The sequence below is a fragment of the Cucurbita moschata genome, unplaced genomic scaffold (genome assembly GCF_002738365.1).
Source record: "Cucurbita moschata cultivar Rifu unplaced genomic scaffold, Cmos_1.0 Cmo_Scf00086, whole genome shotgun sequence".
Classification (NCBI taxonomy): domain Eukaryota; kingdom Viridiplantae; phylum Streptophyta; class Magnoliopsida; order Cucurbitales; family Cucurbitaceae; genus Cucurbita; species Cucurbita moschata.
Window position 1 is genome coordinate 658,973 of NW_019268602.1, and position 15,620 is coordinate 674,592.

Sequence of the window (15,620 nt, forward strand, 5' to 3'; positions counted from 1 at the left end):
TTTAGAAAAAAAAAAAAAAAAAAAAAAAAAAGAAGAAGAAGAAGAAGAAGAAAAGAAGAATAGAGAGATGTTAAACATGAATCAGTTACTCAAGCAAGAGCTTCTACCAGCAAAGCGAAAAAAATAGCATACAAATTGAGAGTAGGATAGGGAGAAAAGTAATGAAGATTCTTGCGCAGTTGTTAAGAAACATGCAAGGACTAGGAGTGCGATAGACCAAAGGTTAGATGTATTTAACAAAGGAAAGGAAAGAATGGAAGATAACGTGAAAAGTGCAAGCAGTGGAGTATTGTTAATGAAGAAACCAGGTTAGAAAGCACTTTATGGAAAGTATACTAAGCCCTTGTGTGTACTAGGATCAAAAGACACATTGGAGGTACCCAAGGGCCAACAGGTGCTAATCAAATAGGAACTGTCCACCAGCAGGGTCATCATGGAAGTCTTACATCCCTTGTCATCAAGGAGAGCACAATGGGAAGCACAGGAATTATTTCGCTAAAACTTGCCTTTTCTCTTTCTAAAATTTAAAATAATAGAATAGAAGTAAACAAGGGTCACAACTATACCAAGGTGCAAGAAGAAAATGGGGGAACGCAGCAACACCATACAATTATACACATAGTCCACATCCAGAACAAATAATTGAAGCAGAAAGAATAACTTGGGGGAGAATGTACAAGATTGTTGAACACAACTCTTTTGTGGGAATCACTCGCACTATTGTGATCCATCAAGAAGAGATTACAAGTTCTACTACAGCTACACTTTGCTTTGTCAGGGATTTGGTCTATCATACCAATTTTCATATTTTTCAATTTTTCAATAACTAAAAAACTAACATGGGTATGAAGGTAGTATAAATTCAAAAAAGATATCAGATTGACAATCGATACTCTGAACTACAATAATTTTTTACAGGAGTGCAATTTATCAAAAAATGATGAAGGGAAAATAGCATGCGTCTTAACTAATTAAAAAAATGCATCAGATAACTTCATTAGAATTCAAATTATGTGGAAGTAAGAACAAAGGAATATTCTTATAGTGATTTTCTTTAAGAACAAAGGTAAGAACAAAAAAATGCATCAGATGCATGTGCTTTCTCATCAATTTTCTTGGATAACAAGAAAAATAATTCCGTTGATTGTCCTTAAACAAAACTATCAAACATTAACATACCGTTGATAGCTTCAGCTCAAATGTGAACCCAAAAATGTTATAAGCATATTGGATGAACTCTAGGACTCCCCTTACTTCATCTTTTATCTATATAATGAACACAGAACAAAAAAACAGGAGAAATTAATCTTAATAAACTCACAAGCAATAGTTGTCGGCATGTCAATTAAATAATATTAACCTGGGACTCCCTGCAAAAGATATGAGCATCATCCTGCAAACAAATTGGACTGAACTTATTAAGTAGATGGAATACAATAGAACGCCAACAAGAAAATCTCATACCTAAAGAACCAAGTTAAAGGTTAACCATAATAGACCAATGTAACAAGATGCTGACAATATATTCTAACCTAGCACAATTTCCAATATACCTGCTGAAATCTTCTCACACGAGTTAACCCAGTCAGTGCCCCACTAGCCTCATTACGATGCAACACCCCAAAATCAGCTAACCGGAGAGGAAGTTCTGCAGATCAATAGCAAACATTAAAGAAACAATTGACCAATAGAGTATTCAAGAATAAACACACACACAAAAAAGAAAAAAAAGAAAAAGAAGAAGATGAACGATTAAATTCACTAAACATAGCAAGACTGCTAAGATTTGAAGTGAGTGTCAATGGAATTGTGGACAACACACTGACCAGAAGAATTAAAAAAAAAAGAATACAAACAAATAAACACCGGTTGCAACTTTACATATTCGCATGGATGCACATGAACTTACCCCTATAGGAACGGACTCTATGCTGAAACATCAAACAGTGGCCAGGACAATTCATTGGTTTTAATCCAAATTCCTGCTTTTCAATCTGTATAAAAATATATAAATAAGCTCAAACCAAGTATTTCATGACCATAAACGGATAAACAAATTCCATCCACCAATGCAGGTGAAGACATGTAATGCAAATAAATCCCATGCGCTCAATAAACAATTTACAGAGCCATAAACTTTAAGTTGATTTTAGAAAAACACAAGCGTCCATGTAACTAATAATATAATTGTTTCATGAACAAAAAACTACTCCCAAAAGAAAAAAACTTTTTTCATCTATAAATTTTACACAGAATTAGTAGATCTGTGGAAAGAAATTGTTTTTTAATGATTTTGAACTGGAGGAGGCGAGGCTAACCCCGATTGAGGATGTTTGGCCTGGTGAACGGGAGAACTTCAGATTATTGATAACTCCATCTTCTTACATTTCTTTTCCTTGTTTACATTTATGTGGCAAAAGTAAAACCCTCACCTTCTTGTCTCTTGTTAATTGCTTTCCTTTTGAGCTTCGTTTGCCTTCAAGCAGGAAATTATTGATGATGTTGTACATTTAAAAGACTTCATCACTCAAGTTTTTTGGCTAGCAAATTTTACATGAGGAAGATCTTTAAGAGGAAGGGTGAATCTCTTAGGAAAATTTTGCTGGAAAACAATGCAAAATTAAGATCATGTTTCTTGAATACACTCTCCAGATGTTTTTGTAATTATATTTCTTGATATTCAAGTCAATTGGAGAGCCTTGTACGACTCTGGCAAGTTTGAAAGTTTCCTCTACCTTCCTTTTCTGAAATTCTCTTTTGATTTAATATTCTTGTATTTCTTTTAAAAGAAAAAGAAAAAAAAAAGAAAAAAAAAGCAGAAATCCAAAAACTAGATATTATTCCAACGCCAAACCTCAAACAAGAACATATTCTCCTTATAATTTTCAGCGTGACCAGAAGTTTCCCATAGTTGCATATTGTACATGTTTGGTGACACAACCTGTAGAAGAACTAAAATTGTCAGGTACTATATATATAAACATACTACAATTTCATTAGAACCAAAAACATTGGATATCAACCTCTTCATAACCTCGATCCTTATATTGAGCTCGCATAAACTCCATCAGTTTGTTGTAGATCCGAGTCCCATGAGGAAGGAAGAACCAACTTCCAGGGCTACATTAGATACGACAAGAGGATATTAAGAACAGTCATATGTGGCTCACTTTTAGTTAATAAAGTACTTACCTAAGTGGATGACAAAAGAAAAGCTCCTGCTTTGTACCCAATAATCTATGATCATACTTCTTTGCCTCTTCAAGCAGATTGATGTATTCCTGCACAAACACAAACTTCAAAATAAGATAATGCCAACTAAAGCAAGGAACAATAAGAATGTGAAACTTAACCTTTCCAATTGTGATCAAATTATCATAGTAATTTTCAATCACAACCAAATTTTCAACATCCTCGCTGAATCAGCAAAAGTTGTTTATGAGAACTATAAAGAATTTATAAAAAACACCTTTAAACGTTTTTGATCAGGATAAGATATCCCATAAACTCTTTGCAAGCTTTCACGATCTTTACTTCCCCTCCAATAGGCTGATGATGCCTGAAATTTCATCATACACACTTGCCACATTTCATTATTAACCACAAAAAATAAAATAAAATAAATAATAATAATAATAAAATAATCAAGGGTAAGAAGATGGGTCATTTCCTCCCGAGAACCCAAAAAAGGGATCCAATAAGAACCCACAATCTAACTATGTAGCACAAGTAAAAAACAAAAAAGTTCTTCGTGTAGTTTTTCCTAAGATGACTATATACAACCTCCCAAAAGCTACAAAAATCTCTATTTATCTCTTTAAAATTTGGATTGATCCTTTAAATCAAAATCAACTTTGAGAGAGCTCTCTCAAAGTGTCAGCTTTTCGCTTAAGCCACTGACCCAAGATCTCCAGAAATTCCATATTTAAATCTTTGTGCATACACCAAGCCATTCAGAACATGTAGTATAATTCATGGGTCTGAAAACATTTGTTTTCCTGAACATATCTGAATTTTTTTCCTGACTAAATATCTCGGAAGAGGTTTAAACAGTACCTTCAGACAAGCAAATGCCTTCACAAATGATGTATTTGGTATATGTGGACCACGACATAAATCAACCAAGGGACCGCATCTATAAACAGTGATAGTTTTGTCTTCTGGCAAATCACTGATGATTTCAACCTGAGTAAAGTCATTCATAAATAGGAACAGAAGAATGTCAGTCCTCAATTATCAGATGAACAGCAATTTTTTAAAGATATTCGATTGCCTTGAATTTATTGTCAGAAAACATTTCAAGAGCTTGTTGCCTTGAAACTTCAATGCGCTCAAAAGGTTGTCTCTCCTGAAAATTTAAAAGAAATAGATCAAATTATTCCTTTGATAACAAGAAGTATCATCTGTAATGATGATGTTCCATGCATGAAACATAGATCTTTTTTTTCTTTTATGAATAACCATTCATTGAGAAAAATGAAAGATGCATGAAACCAGATTATTGAATGCTTTATTGGGAAAAATATTCCAGTACTTTATTTCGAGCCAAAATAGAAGTCACTAATACAGTCAGTGAATAAAAAGATAATAAGCAAGCAATGCTAAAGTTTAGGAAGCAACAGATATGTGCAACGTGATTCTAGCTTATCATACATTTCGATATCAATTGTCAAATTATTGATTCACTACTAGTTCCGAAAAATTGGAACAACCAGAAGGTTAGTTTACTAGCACTGAATCTTTACATTCTTTATAACAAATGAAGCTAAAGTTAACTAGGGTAAGGGTGAGGACTCTCTAGCATAGCATTTCCACATACAAAATTAGTCCCAAAACCTTAGTTGTTAGGCCTTCACAAATGTGAAAGATTGAGATTACAAACAACACCAGTCCTCACCCTCCCAACAAAAACTAATAAAGAAAGAAAGAAAGAAAGAAAGAAATAGTGGTGAACATTCTTTATATAGTTATTAACATCCTTCTTCCACGTGTAAATACATGGAAACATATATATATATATATATATATATATAACTAGATTTTAATTATATGAAATAAATGGTGTAAACTCGTCCAGAGAAAAGAGAAAGAGCAATACCGATACAGCCTTCAGTGCACCAGACTCAATTTGCTTGAAGTGATCATCATTCAAGCATAAATCATCATAAAAAGCATCGTAATAGAATCCCTGTCATGAAAGCCCATTAATCTGAGTAAACCAAACTACAAGCATAAAAATTAGAGGGAAGTTACATACGGTGTTGAAACTCTTAACACCCCTATATAAGTCAACTGGACAATGCAACAAAATGTTTATCCCAACTGCCAAAGCTATCCCCTTTCAAGTTACGATAATGTAACTTATTTCAGCAAGTCGATCACTACCTGGAAAGGCTTATGTGGGAGAAATCAACACTGTGGACTGTATTCAAAAGCATTCTTCCTTCTTAAAAAACCGAACCGACCAGTTCGACTTTTTTCTATTTTTGCTTATTTGGACATTTGTTCAATTTCATACACCAAAAGATAAAAGTCACCAATTCAATTCACAATTTAGCCAAAAAAAAAACTAAGGAACTAAATCAATGATCACCCCTAACTAGAAAGGAGGGATCATCTACACCACAGAAAAGATGATCGAGTATACAATCACAAAATAATTCTAAATCTTTTCCTCCGAAAGATGTTGGATCCTTCATCGAAGGTGAAGGACCTTGGCACTTTTTCCGTTGGACAACCAAAATAGCAATTACTAAGGTAATTTTGGTCACGCTTAATAATAGATGATTTTCACTTACAGAATATCTTCTCCCCCATTTCTTTTAATACTATACACACACACACATACCTCTCCTCTAGTGGTACAGGGTCCAATGCAAAGCTTGCAACCATACTCCATCTCAAGCGACTAAACCCGGAAAACAACACAGTTGAAACGGTGTTAGGATTGAAATTAATGAGTTCAGATTGAGTGTATGAAAATAGATGGGGCTATCAACCTGTCCAAGTATATGAGCGCTAGAATGCCAAAAAGTGTCGCGCCCTTCATCACTTTCGAAGGTGAACAGCTTAAGCTCACAATCATCTTCAAGCGGCCTGCTCATGTCCCATAGAACTCCATCAACTTGCGCAATCAAAGCGTTCGCAGCCAAACTTTTCGAGATTTCTCTAGCAACATCTATTGGCGCTGTTTGCCATTTCTTACCCTCCTTCACCGTCCCATCCGGTAAGGATATCCTAAAAAGCAAAGAACCAAGTAAAATTCGAAATTCAAATAATACAAGCATAGGCTATCCATTTCCATAGTTTCTAACGTCATACTAACTCGATTGGATCAGAGGGAAGAGAACACCGGTCAGCAAGTAGCTTTGCCTGTATCGACTGGAAAAGCTGAACGCGCTTAGGAATGACGGAACTGAGGTAGTCGTCATCTTTGGGGTGCTGCACCGCCATTGAAGCTAGAGTAGCGGGCGACGAGGAAGCTTGTGTCTCCGCTGCTGTTGGGTGTACAGCTGATGAGAAAAGGCGGAGAGAAGTTGCAGAGAGGAGGCGAGCGGAGGATGAAACTGGTTTACGGCCAATTGGAGGGCATAACAACAGCATAGGCAGATGAACTTGGAAGGTTTACGAAGGGGTTTCGGTGTTAAACAAAAATAGCATCCACAGTGAGCAAGTTTTTTGCGTTGGCGCAACAAAGACCTGCAAAATGAATCGAAAGAGACAGGAGTAAGAGAAACAGAGAGGGAGAGAGAGGTTTTAAGGAGAAGGGAGGTACCTTTCACTGTTCAGTTTACAAGCTGAGGAAGCTTTTGCAGAATGCTTTGAAGAGACGCACCTTTCACGCTGAGGAATATAGCATCCTATTCTCATCGCAATAAATTGAGAGAGTGAGAGACAAAGACAGAGACAGAGACAGCCAGAGGAATAGCGAGAGAGATACGCGGGAGAGGGTTCCTTTCTTTACAAGGAAATTATGTTTTAAGCGCAAGAAAACGGATTCTCATATTTATTCAAGCCAGCGGGCTTTGTAAACCCACGTGATGTGGGTATGGCCGCTTAAATTACTCCAAGCACTGACGAGACGCCTACCTAATCTTACACTTCTAGGAAGCATCGACAGAGCAATGACGCCTCCCTCCAATGCCGAAGACTTGAGTTAGCTCACTATCCTCTCTTCAATTTTTTGCAACACGACGATGCATTTCTACCATGACTGCCTATGTAAAGCTAAAATTCTCATTTTTCGCTTCTCCATGGCTATCCCCTGAACTTCTACCATGGATCTCCTCCTCTCCACCCCCATTCATCGTCTTCCTCTTACTCAAAAACCTAATCACACATACGATCGCCACCGACTCTTTAATAATCCCCCTCATGTTCGCACCACGACTGCTGAGAAGAATGCTCATTTATGCGTAGCCCACCAACTGTTCGACGATATTCCTATATGGGATACTTTTGCTTGGAACAATCTGATTCAAACCCATCTCACCAGCGGAGATGTGGGGCATGTTATTTCTACTTATCAACAGATGTTGTCTCGAGGGGTTCGCCCCGACAACCACACCCTTCCTCGAGTTATCTGCGCCTCCCGTCACTATGGTGATCTGCAGCTTGGCAAGCAGCTCCATGCTCAAGCCTTCAAACTTGGGCTCTTCTCTAACCTCTATGTATTTACTTCCTTGATTGAGCTGTATGGGATTCTTGACAGTGCGGACACTGCAAGGTGGCTCCATGACAAGTCGGCTTGCAGAAACGCTGTTTCTTGGACCATGTTAGCCAAGCTGTACTTGATGGAAGATAAACCCAGTTTTTCCATAGACTTGTTTTACCAAATGGTGGAGTTGGCGGCTGATATTGATGCAGTGGCATTGGCCACGGCTATTGGTGCCTGTGGTGCACGTAAACTGCTGCAACACGGAAGAAATATCCACCATGTCGCCAGAATTCATGGCTTGGAATTTGATATCTTGGTCAGTAATTGCCTGTTGAAAATGTACCTTGACTGTGGCAGTATCAAAGATGCTAGGGGGTTGTTCAATCGAATGCCGTTCAGAGATATCATTTCGTGGACAGACCTCATCCATTTTTATGTTAAGAATGGTGGAATCAATGAGGCCTTAAAGCTCTTTCGACAGATGAATATGGATGGAGAATTGAAGCCTGATCCTCTCACAATCAGCAGCATTCTCCCAGCCTGTGGAAGAATCACTGCTCATAAGCATGGAAGAGAGATTCACGGATACGTGCTTAAAAATTATTTTGATGACAATCTCATCGTCCAAAATGCTTTAGTTGACATGTATGTCAAATCTGGATGTATCCAATCTGCATTGAAAATTTTCTCGAGGATGAAGGAGAAAGACATGGTTTCTTGGACTGTCGTGATCTCGGGCTACAGCTTACATGGGCAAGGAAAACTTGGAGTGGGTTTGTTCCGTGAGATGGACAGGAACTTTAGTGTGCATAGAGATGAGATCACTTATACTGCAGTTTTGCAGGCTTGTAGTACTGCAAGCATGGTAGAGGAAGGGGATTTTTACTTCAATTGCATTACCGAACCAACCATGGCACACTTTGTTTTAAAGGTGGCTCTTTTAGGCCGGGCAGGACGATTCAATGAAGCAAGAACATTTGTCGATAAACATAAACTCGACAAAAATTTAGAGATTTTGAGAGCATTGCTCGATGGATGCAGGAAGCACCATCAACAGAAACTAGGGAAGCGAATCATTGAGCAGCTGTGTGATTTGGAACCTCTAAATGCCGAGAATTACGTTCTACTTTCAAACTGGTATGCCAGCAACGAAGAATGGGAGATGGTCGAAAAGCTGAGAAAAACTATTAGAGACATGGGATTAAGACCAAAGAAGGCTTACAGTTGGATGGAGTTCCGCAACAAAATCCATGCATTTGGCACAGGGGATGTATCCCACCCAAGATCGCAGGCCATATATTGGAATTTACAGTGCCTGATGAAGAAAATGGAAGAAGATGGTTTCAAGAGGAATACAGATTTCAGATTCCACGACGTGGATGAGGAGCGAGAGTGTGCTCTGATAGGACACAGCGAGCTCTTGGCAATTTCCTTCGGGCTGATTAGTACAGAAGCCGGAAGGACAATTCGTATTGCAAAGAACCTTCGTGTATGCCATAGTTGTCATGAATCCGCGAAGTTCATATCCAACAAGGTTGGACGAGAAATCATAGTAAAAGATCCTTATGTTTTCCATCATTTCAAGGATGGCCGTTGTTCTTGTGAAGATTTTTGTTAGACTTACCTGTTATGTTCCTTGTTTTAGTTTTAATTTGCACATAAAATCCACTTAACTTCGTTGTTTAGTGTGCAATTACATGTGGTAATGAGGATGTATGAGGTGTAGTGTATTATTTGGGAATAACCTTCAAGACTTCATTCAATGTTGAACATCCATGAGGCGCTAGTCTACTATTACGCCCAAGAAAATAGAAATGCTTTTGGAGATACTGAAGGATAACATCCTACAGAGATCTTACCCTGTTAACTTTCAATTCGAATCTATTAGATCTAAAACGAGTACAAATGATATTCCTAACTTATACCCTCAAGTCAAATAACAAAAGTTAAATTTGAACAAAGAAGAGTATCATCATTCAGAATTGCTCCTCCATCGTAAACACAATCATTCCAACTTTACTCTAACCTCTCTGGGTCAACAGAACATACCATTCCAAAAACAAGACTGTCTGAAGAGATTGCATAAGATCAGGCTAAATAAGATCATGCTAAAGAAGAGAAGTTCTTCAACTATGATCTCAATTTGGTTACAAACTCAGATCCGAAAACAGTAACACCTCTGAATGTTCAAAGAGGCCAACCCATAAATCCCATTTTACCAAAACTTCCTACCCATAACGTTCAAATCCTTTACGAATATCATCAATTCAGTAAGACAACTCACCTATTTCCTATTTCCTATTTCCTAATCTTTATCCTTAAATCATCTGGCAAGGTGATGCTTGATTACTCCACGCTCTTCATCCAGCACAAAATTAGCATTTGAAAAGTGGGAGCTGGTGAAGAAGGGTTTCAAATCATAAATTTCATGTTCCTGTGCCTGCACCGATATCAAATGTGTAAGTACCATATTTAGGTCTTCCAATAAAGTAACGTGGTATCATTACCTTGCTTTGTAGGTCTTCCAATTTCACATTGATGTGGATAAGCTCCGATGTAGATCCACGAATAATTTCCTCAAAGTGAAGTGCATTCTTCACAAGCTCTCGAAGAAGATATAGGAGCAGTTCGTTGTAATCCTTCTTGAAAGTCATATACTTTCTAAAGCTCTACAAGAGCCACCAAAACTTTCTCAATTTAATAAACAAAAACGAAATCAGGTACAACATTGTTGATGGTTCTATTGTCGGCATGAAGGGGCATGGGAACTTTGGGTTTACCCTTGACAGAATAGAAGCTCAGCGTAGCAAAGGTTAGTTTTGTTCCTTTGTATTACCCGAACTTTAAACATATTGGCAGCCACATCGCTTATCTTAAAATTACCAAAATTAACTAATTAAAAACATAAATACAAATTAAGAATTACAGTTTTTTTTTTATCAGTATTAAAAACACAAGTACAAATTAAGTATTCCCCATGGCAACCCCAGGGCATTGATCATCCAATCAAGAATAATTAAGTAATTTATTGGATTATCTTATCGAGAAGAACTCAAATATCCAAGCAGAATGTCAGCATCATGATTCGGGCATATCTTTGTGTATAAAATGAATGAGGAACCCAACTGGTTAATTCTTGAAGAAAATATTGAACAGCCATATTAACATTTATAGAAGACATGCCTAGAGAGAGAAAATAGTGATCTCCTTTAATACCTTTTGCAGAGCTTTCTGTACCCCAAATTTTTGGGTCGAAATGAAAGAATCAAGTAACACACGAATTGCCATATCAACATCTTCTTGTGTGACGTGCTGCCTAAGGTGCATTCTTGCATGTGCTTCAGACATGCGTATCATTGACTCTATGTGCCTAACTGCAATAGGAACTCCTTGCCCATGCTAGTCACATTACAATATGATAGTCAATATGAAAAGTTTCAATCTACATTAAGAGCCCTTCATTGACATACCATAAAAAACCAATAATAATAAAAAGAAAGAGGTGTAAAATAGAGCCTTACAGAAGATTCCCTTCGTAATTCTGCGTAGACATGTGTTAACTTATCCATATCAGCATCATGCAACCTTGGAAACACATTCAACTTAGCATAAGTTATGTACTTCTTCAGCAGATCTTGGGGAAGCACCTGGAAGAACAATATTTAGGAAGTAATCATATTAGAGGAGAAGTCCACAGATAACCGACGAAGAGGATGAATAAGTATAAGTGTATGACCTCCGGATCCAGTGGCCTTGTAGAGTCTTGACTGTCCTCTTGAGATTCATTTACAGACTTATCATCAATATTACCGCCCTTCGGCCGTGATTTGAAATGACTATCAACAACAAACTTAGCAAGCATCTCATCTGTTACAGAGTCTACCACATCCTGCAAATTAACAAATTACTTTTCCATAACAATCAACTTCTACAATATGAAGAGGGAGGAATGAAGTTTCTAGATATTTACCTTAACAACGCAGAGGATGTCAAATCGAGAAATGATAGGATCTGTCAGCTCCACATTTTGTGAAAATGTTTTTGAGGAGTCGTACCTATAAAAAGGCTACTTGATCAAAATAATGCAATAATTTCAAAATCACTAGATGTAAAGGATGAGTGAGAAATAAGTAGTCACATTTCCTCCCGCTTGGTGAGGGATGAGTGTACACTTGGACAGAAGCAATCAAATACATGATCATCCCATAACTGATCAATTTATTCATCCATTGGTCGTTCAACTTCTTTCCTCCCATGATTATAAGTCAAACACTAATATACCTTCCTCCAACGGGATTGGCAGCTGCAATGACAGAGCATCTGGCTTGAAGAGAAGTGACAATTCCAGCTTTTGATATGCTAATGCTTTGCTGCTCCATTGCTTCATGTATACTCACCCTAATCACGGATGAGAACTTTAATTCAAACACACCAAAAGTTTACAACTTTCTAGACTGGGCAGGAGAATAGATGGAATTGCAAAGCTGAATTGACGGTTGTTTTCCCTACCTGTCCTGATCATTCATTTTGTCAAACTCATCAATCAGACAAATTCCTCTATCGGCTAATACAAGGGCACCACCTTCAAGGGTCCACTCCCTTGTGACAGGATCCTTGTGCACTGCTGCTGTTAGTCCTACAGCTGAAGCTCCTTTCCCTGCGGTGTACACTGCTCTATGCCCAGTTTTCTCAACATACCTGGTAAAAATATATACAAATTAATGTTCAAGCAGCTATAGACCAGTATTTCATACATGAAGTTCATCCCGAACTGATAAATGTAGCTCTTACTTGAGAAATTGAGATTTGGCAGTGCCAGGATCACCTAGTAAAAGTACATTGATATCACCTCGTAACCGGTGTTTCCCTTCAACATTTTTTTCTTGACCTCCAAACATTGCAAGAGCAATTGCTGTTTTTATGTCCTCGTGACCATAGATTGATGGGGCAATGGATTTGATTATCTGTTATCAGTTCATACCAAATCAAAACCCTTAATCTTAACACTAAAGGAATGTACTCAATAAATTCTTGATATAACTAACCCTTTCTCCAATTCTAGGGTCTTTAGCCAACTTCTCAATCTCTTCTTTGTCTTCCTGGGTAAGCTTGTAAGCAGAGAAGAGATCTTGCTTCTTGGTAACATAATTTGCTTCAACAACCGTGGAGAACACAGGAAAACCATTCTTTGTATTCAACGATAAGTCAAAATTATTTGTATAAATGCCAGTGACTTCCTGAAATCAATCAGATCATAAATTAAAAAGTCTGCAAGTACTTCAAAAAGAAATTTTTTGACATATGCAAATAAAGGGCAAGGAACGTACAATTTCCTCCCCAGGACGGGCACAATCAATTAGATCATTCAAGAGTATCACTTCCTTATACCTTGGGAGTCGACCAGCTGGCACAATTCCTGGACTTTCTTGGAGGGTTAGCTTTTGGTAGTTCCTATATATAGTCTACAGCATAACAACCAACAACATATGGTATCTGATTAACATTCGCTGAGATCTTGTTTTACAGAAGAGAAATATTAAACAAAAATACATGACAAGAAACCATCCATCCATTTTGCACCGGGGGAGCAGCCGATTAAGATAAATGAAATATGTTCTTAAATGAGATTCATAGGCACGTAACCACAACTGTGGTTTCTCAAAAAACAAACAAAAAAAAAACGGAGATATAATTAAGAATTCACCTGCTCGACATTTACTGTAAATGGCCCCTTCGACTGGCATTCAGGACAAGAACCAACCTTGACCTCTGAGTAAGAATTCTGAAAAAATGGTCCCAATATTGTTCCACATTTATTACAATCATACTTCACCTGCTGCAACTGGGGGAACACACCAGAGCGCCGAGTCACTACGCCACCAATGCGAATCATGGTATTTAAATGAATTTGCCTACAAAATGCAACAGGTAACATTGAAAATAGGATGAATGAGAACTTAAGAAAGAAAAACATGTATTTGAAAAGACCCAGCACCATGAATCTTCCAGGATACCTAATATTTCGAATCTGATCATAAACTGGTAAATTATTGATGCGAACATATATCTTTTGGTGGATGTTTTTGTAGTTCGGATGTATGTCAAACACAACCTTCTTTGCAACATCTTCCATAACTTCTAAGACGGATTGGGGTGCATCAGCCAACCAGATTGCAATATTTGGATGAACAAAGATAAACTGCTTGTAATCAATCTCCAAACTGCACCTATTGGCTGCAAACCAAATATTAAAGCAACTAGTCTAAGAAAAATGAGAGAAGGACGAACATGACTCTAACAGGTTGTCTAAGAAAACAATATTTGTTTTCAAAAGAAACCAAATATCAACATCGCAGTAAATCACGGAAGTAGATGCTCACCTAAAACCATCTCATTTATCAGTCGCATGTACTCGAGCTCTCCATTTCCACTCTTAGGATTCACATATGTTTCCAAAAATTTCTTAAACTTTTTGCCTATAAAGCGCCGAACTGTATCCATAGTAACATGCTCTCTAAGTGGCCCTTGAACACGATACATCTCATTCTCATTTTCATCATCATCTTCATCCTACAATTGGAGGTAACGTGTTAATTTTGAAAATGGCAAGCAATAATTATGTGCAAAATGCTACTACTTGGAAAACAAAGATGTGACAGCCTTATACACCTCATATTGGTCATCAACAGAATGATCAGTCATGGGCACATCATCTCGTGAGTTTTCCCTTTGTGATCTACCTGTAGAACTTTGCATGCCATCAATGTCATCGTAGCTTCTTGCTGCAGCTGGAGGACGAAAATCAGCTCTTGATCTTTTCGAAGGCCTGTAATTGTCATCCTCAGAGTCTGTATCAAAACGTCAAAAACAGTTAAAATCTGCCAGTCCGCAAAAAGTAATCAAAGGGGGAAAACTAATAACTTGGCTGCTGCCAAGAATAGTTGAGAATTCCTACATATATCAAGCTTTTGGACGGAAAATTGAAGCTGAAGAATCAATTTGGTGCATATCATTTCGTGAAGGCAATTCTAAACTAATAATTGGAATACCTAATTTAAGAACACATTAAAGGAACAAAGAAAGAGCATGAGAAAAGAATGGAAACACGCGTATCTCAGTAATGCATTCACTGCTTAATGCGCGAGTGAACAAGCTGAAATCGAGGAACAAAGTTAGAATTCGGGACTCAGGAAGAACAGAGCTGGCAAGATTACCATGGTCGTGTAATAGCTCAGGAAGCTTCCGACGGGTGAACTGAGCATCACGAGTCTCGAGTTCCATCTCAGCAGCTCGTCTGTCCTCCATAATCTGATCCAAATCCCTATCGTCCTCTAAAGAATCGTCGAGGCCCAAGGACTCGTACTGGTCATGGTCGTCCATCCTCCGATAATCGCTACAAGGTTAAGAGCAAAATTCATTAGATCGGTACTCCATGTGGCAATAGATTTCGACGAAATTAAAAGGCAATGTGGGGGGGCTATTTGGAGAACTAACTCCAGGAAATTATCGTGGTAGAGATCCTCTCCTTCCTCTTCTTCATCGGGATCAGGCTCGTCGTGAACGATGTGAGGATCAACGGCGGCTTCGTCCTCGTCGGGGTAGTTGTCGGAAATGTGGCTGAGATGAGGGAGCTGGTCTGTTTCGAAACCAGCGGAGGTGGTGGGGGAATCGAGCTCCAACGGCGGATTGCCGGAGTTTCCATCGGGAGTTTCTCCTGCCATTTCTAAGGGAGAGGGGGTCGGAGAAGGGGAGAAGCTGAAAGCTCGGAACTTCAGTGACCTAAACGCACTCGATTCATGGAGGAGGTTGTGTTTGGCGGGAAATGAGGTGGCTCACTCCTACTCCACGTCGGCACGTTCTCATCTTTATTGAACTCATTGCTTCTCACAATCTAACCTTTTTTTTTTTTTTTTTTTTTTTTTTTTTTTTTTTTTTTTTTTTTTTTTTTTTTTTTTTTTTTTTT

At 38.0% G+C, this 15,620-nt stretch overlaps 3 protein-coding genes across 4 annotated transcripts in view; 1 reads left to right on the plus strand and 2 right to left on the minus strand.

Annotated features, from left to right (window-relative positions):
- The window catches only part of LOC111439084 (threonine--tRNA ligase, mitochondrial 1-like), a 9,635-nt gene extending 2,741 nt beyond the window's left edge, over positions 1 to 6,894 (minus strand). The window contains exons 1-15 of the mRNA XM_023076800.1: positions 6,776 to 6,894; positions 6,326 to 6,699; positions 6,000 to 6,237; positions 5,849 to 5,908; positions 5,099 to 5,188; positions 4,274 to 4,348; positions 4,057 to 4,185; positions 3,470 to 3,559; positions 3,193 to 3,281; positions 3,024 to 3,120; positions 2,855 to 2,941; positions 1,910 to 1,994; positions 1,554 to 1,648; positions 1,361 to 1,393; positions 1,180 to 1,266 (exon numbers count right to left, since the gene is read on the minus strand). Coding sequence (XP_022932568.1) covers positions 1,180 to 1,266; positions 1,361 to 1,393; positions 1,554 to 1,648; positions 1,910 to 1,994; positions 2,855 to 2,941; positions 3,024 to 3,120; positions 3,193 to 3,281; positions 3,470 to 3,559; positions 4,057 to 4,185; positions 4,274 to 4,348; positions 5,099 to 5,188; positions 5,849 to 5,908; positions 6,000 to 6,237; positions 6,326 to 6,603 — 1,533 coding nt within the window. The 5' untranslated portion in view covers positions 6,604 to 6,699; positions 6,776 to 6,894. The remainder of the gene's footprint in view (positions 1 to 1,179; positions 1,267 to 1,360; positions 1,394 to 1,553; positions 1,649 to 1,909; positions 1,995 to 2,854; positions 2,942 to 3,023; positions 3,121 to 3,192; positions 3,282 to 3,469; positions 3,560 to 4,056; positions 4,186 to 4,273; positions 4,349 to 5,098; positions 5,189 to 5,848; positions 5,909 to 5,999; positions 6,238 to 6,325; positions 6,700 to 6,775) is intronic.
- A 276-nt stretch (positions 6,895 to 7,170) lies between these two features.
- On the plus strand, positions 7,171 to 9,420 carry LOC111439085 (pentatricopeptide repeat-containing protein DOT4, chloroplastic-like). The gene has a single exon (XM_023076801.1). It carries the CDS (start codon positions 7,278 to 7,280, stop codon positions 9,273 to 9,275), a length of 1,998 nt encoding a protein of 665 aa, XP_022932569.1. The 5' UTR covers positions 7,171 to 7,277; the 3' UTR covers positions 9,276 to 9,420.
- A 303-nt stretch (positions 9,421 to 9,723) lies between these two features.
- On the minus strand, positions 9,724 to 15,497 carry LOC111439083 (DNA replication licensing factor MCM2-like). 2 transcript variants are annotated; one of them, XM_023076796.1, is made up of 17 exons: positions 15,152 to 15,497; positions 14,872 to 15,050; positions 14,327 to 14,505; positions 14,038 to 14,227; positions 13,672 to 13,891; positions 13,362 to 13,569; positions 12,985 to 13,119; positions 12,703 to 12,894; positions 12,449 to 12,621; positions 12,167 to 12,355; positions 11,939 to 12,055; positions 11,628 to 11,712; positions 11,394 to 11,546; positions 11,179 to 11,304; positions 10,874 to 11,056; positions 10,165 to 10,326; positions 9,724 to 10,097 (listed from the first exon to the last, which is right to left on the minus strand). In XM_023076796.1, exons 1-17 carry the CDS (start codon positions 15,376 to 15,378, stop codon positions 9,981 to 9,983), a joined length of 2,835 nt encoding a protein of 944 aa, XP_022932564.1. In that variant the 5' UTR covers positions 15,379 to 15,497; the 3' UTR covers positions 9,724 to 9,980. The 2 variants fall into 2 exon arrangements, with proteins under 2 accessions (XP_022932564.1, XP_022932565.1); XM_023076797.1 differs by lacking the exon at positions 15,152 to 15,497 and having other exon boundaries at positions 14,327 to 14,483; positions 14,872 to 14,959.
- Between the last annotated feature and the right edge of the window lie 123 nt (positions 15,498 to 15,620).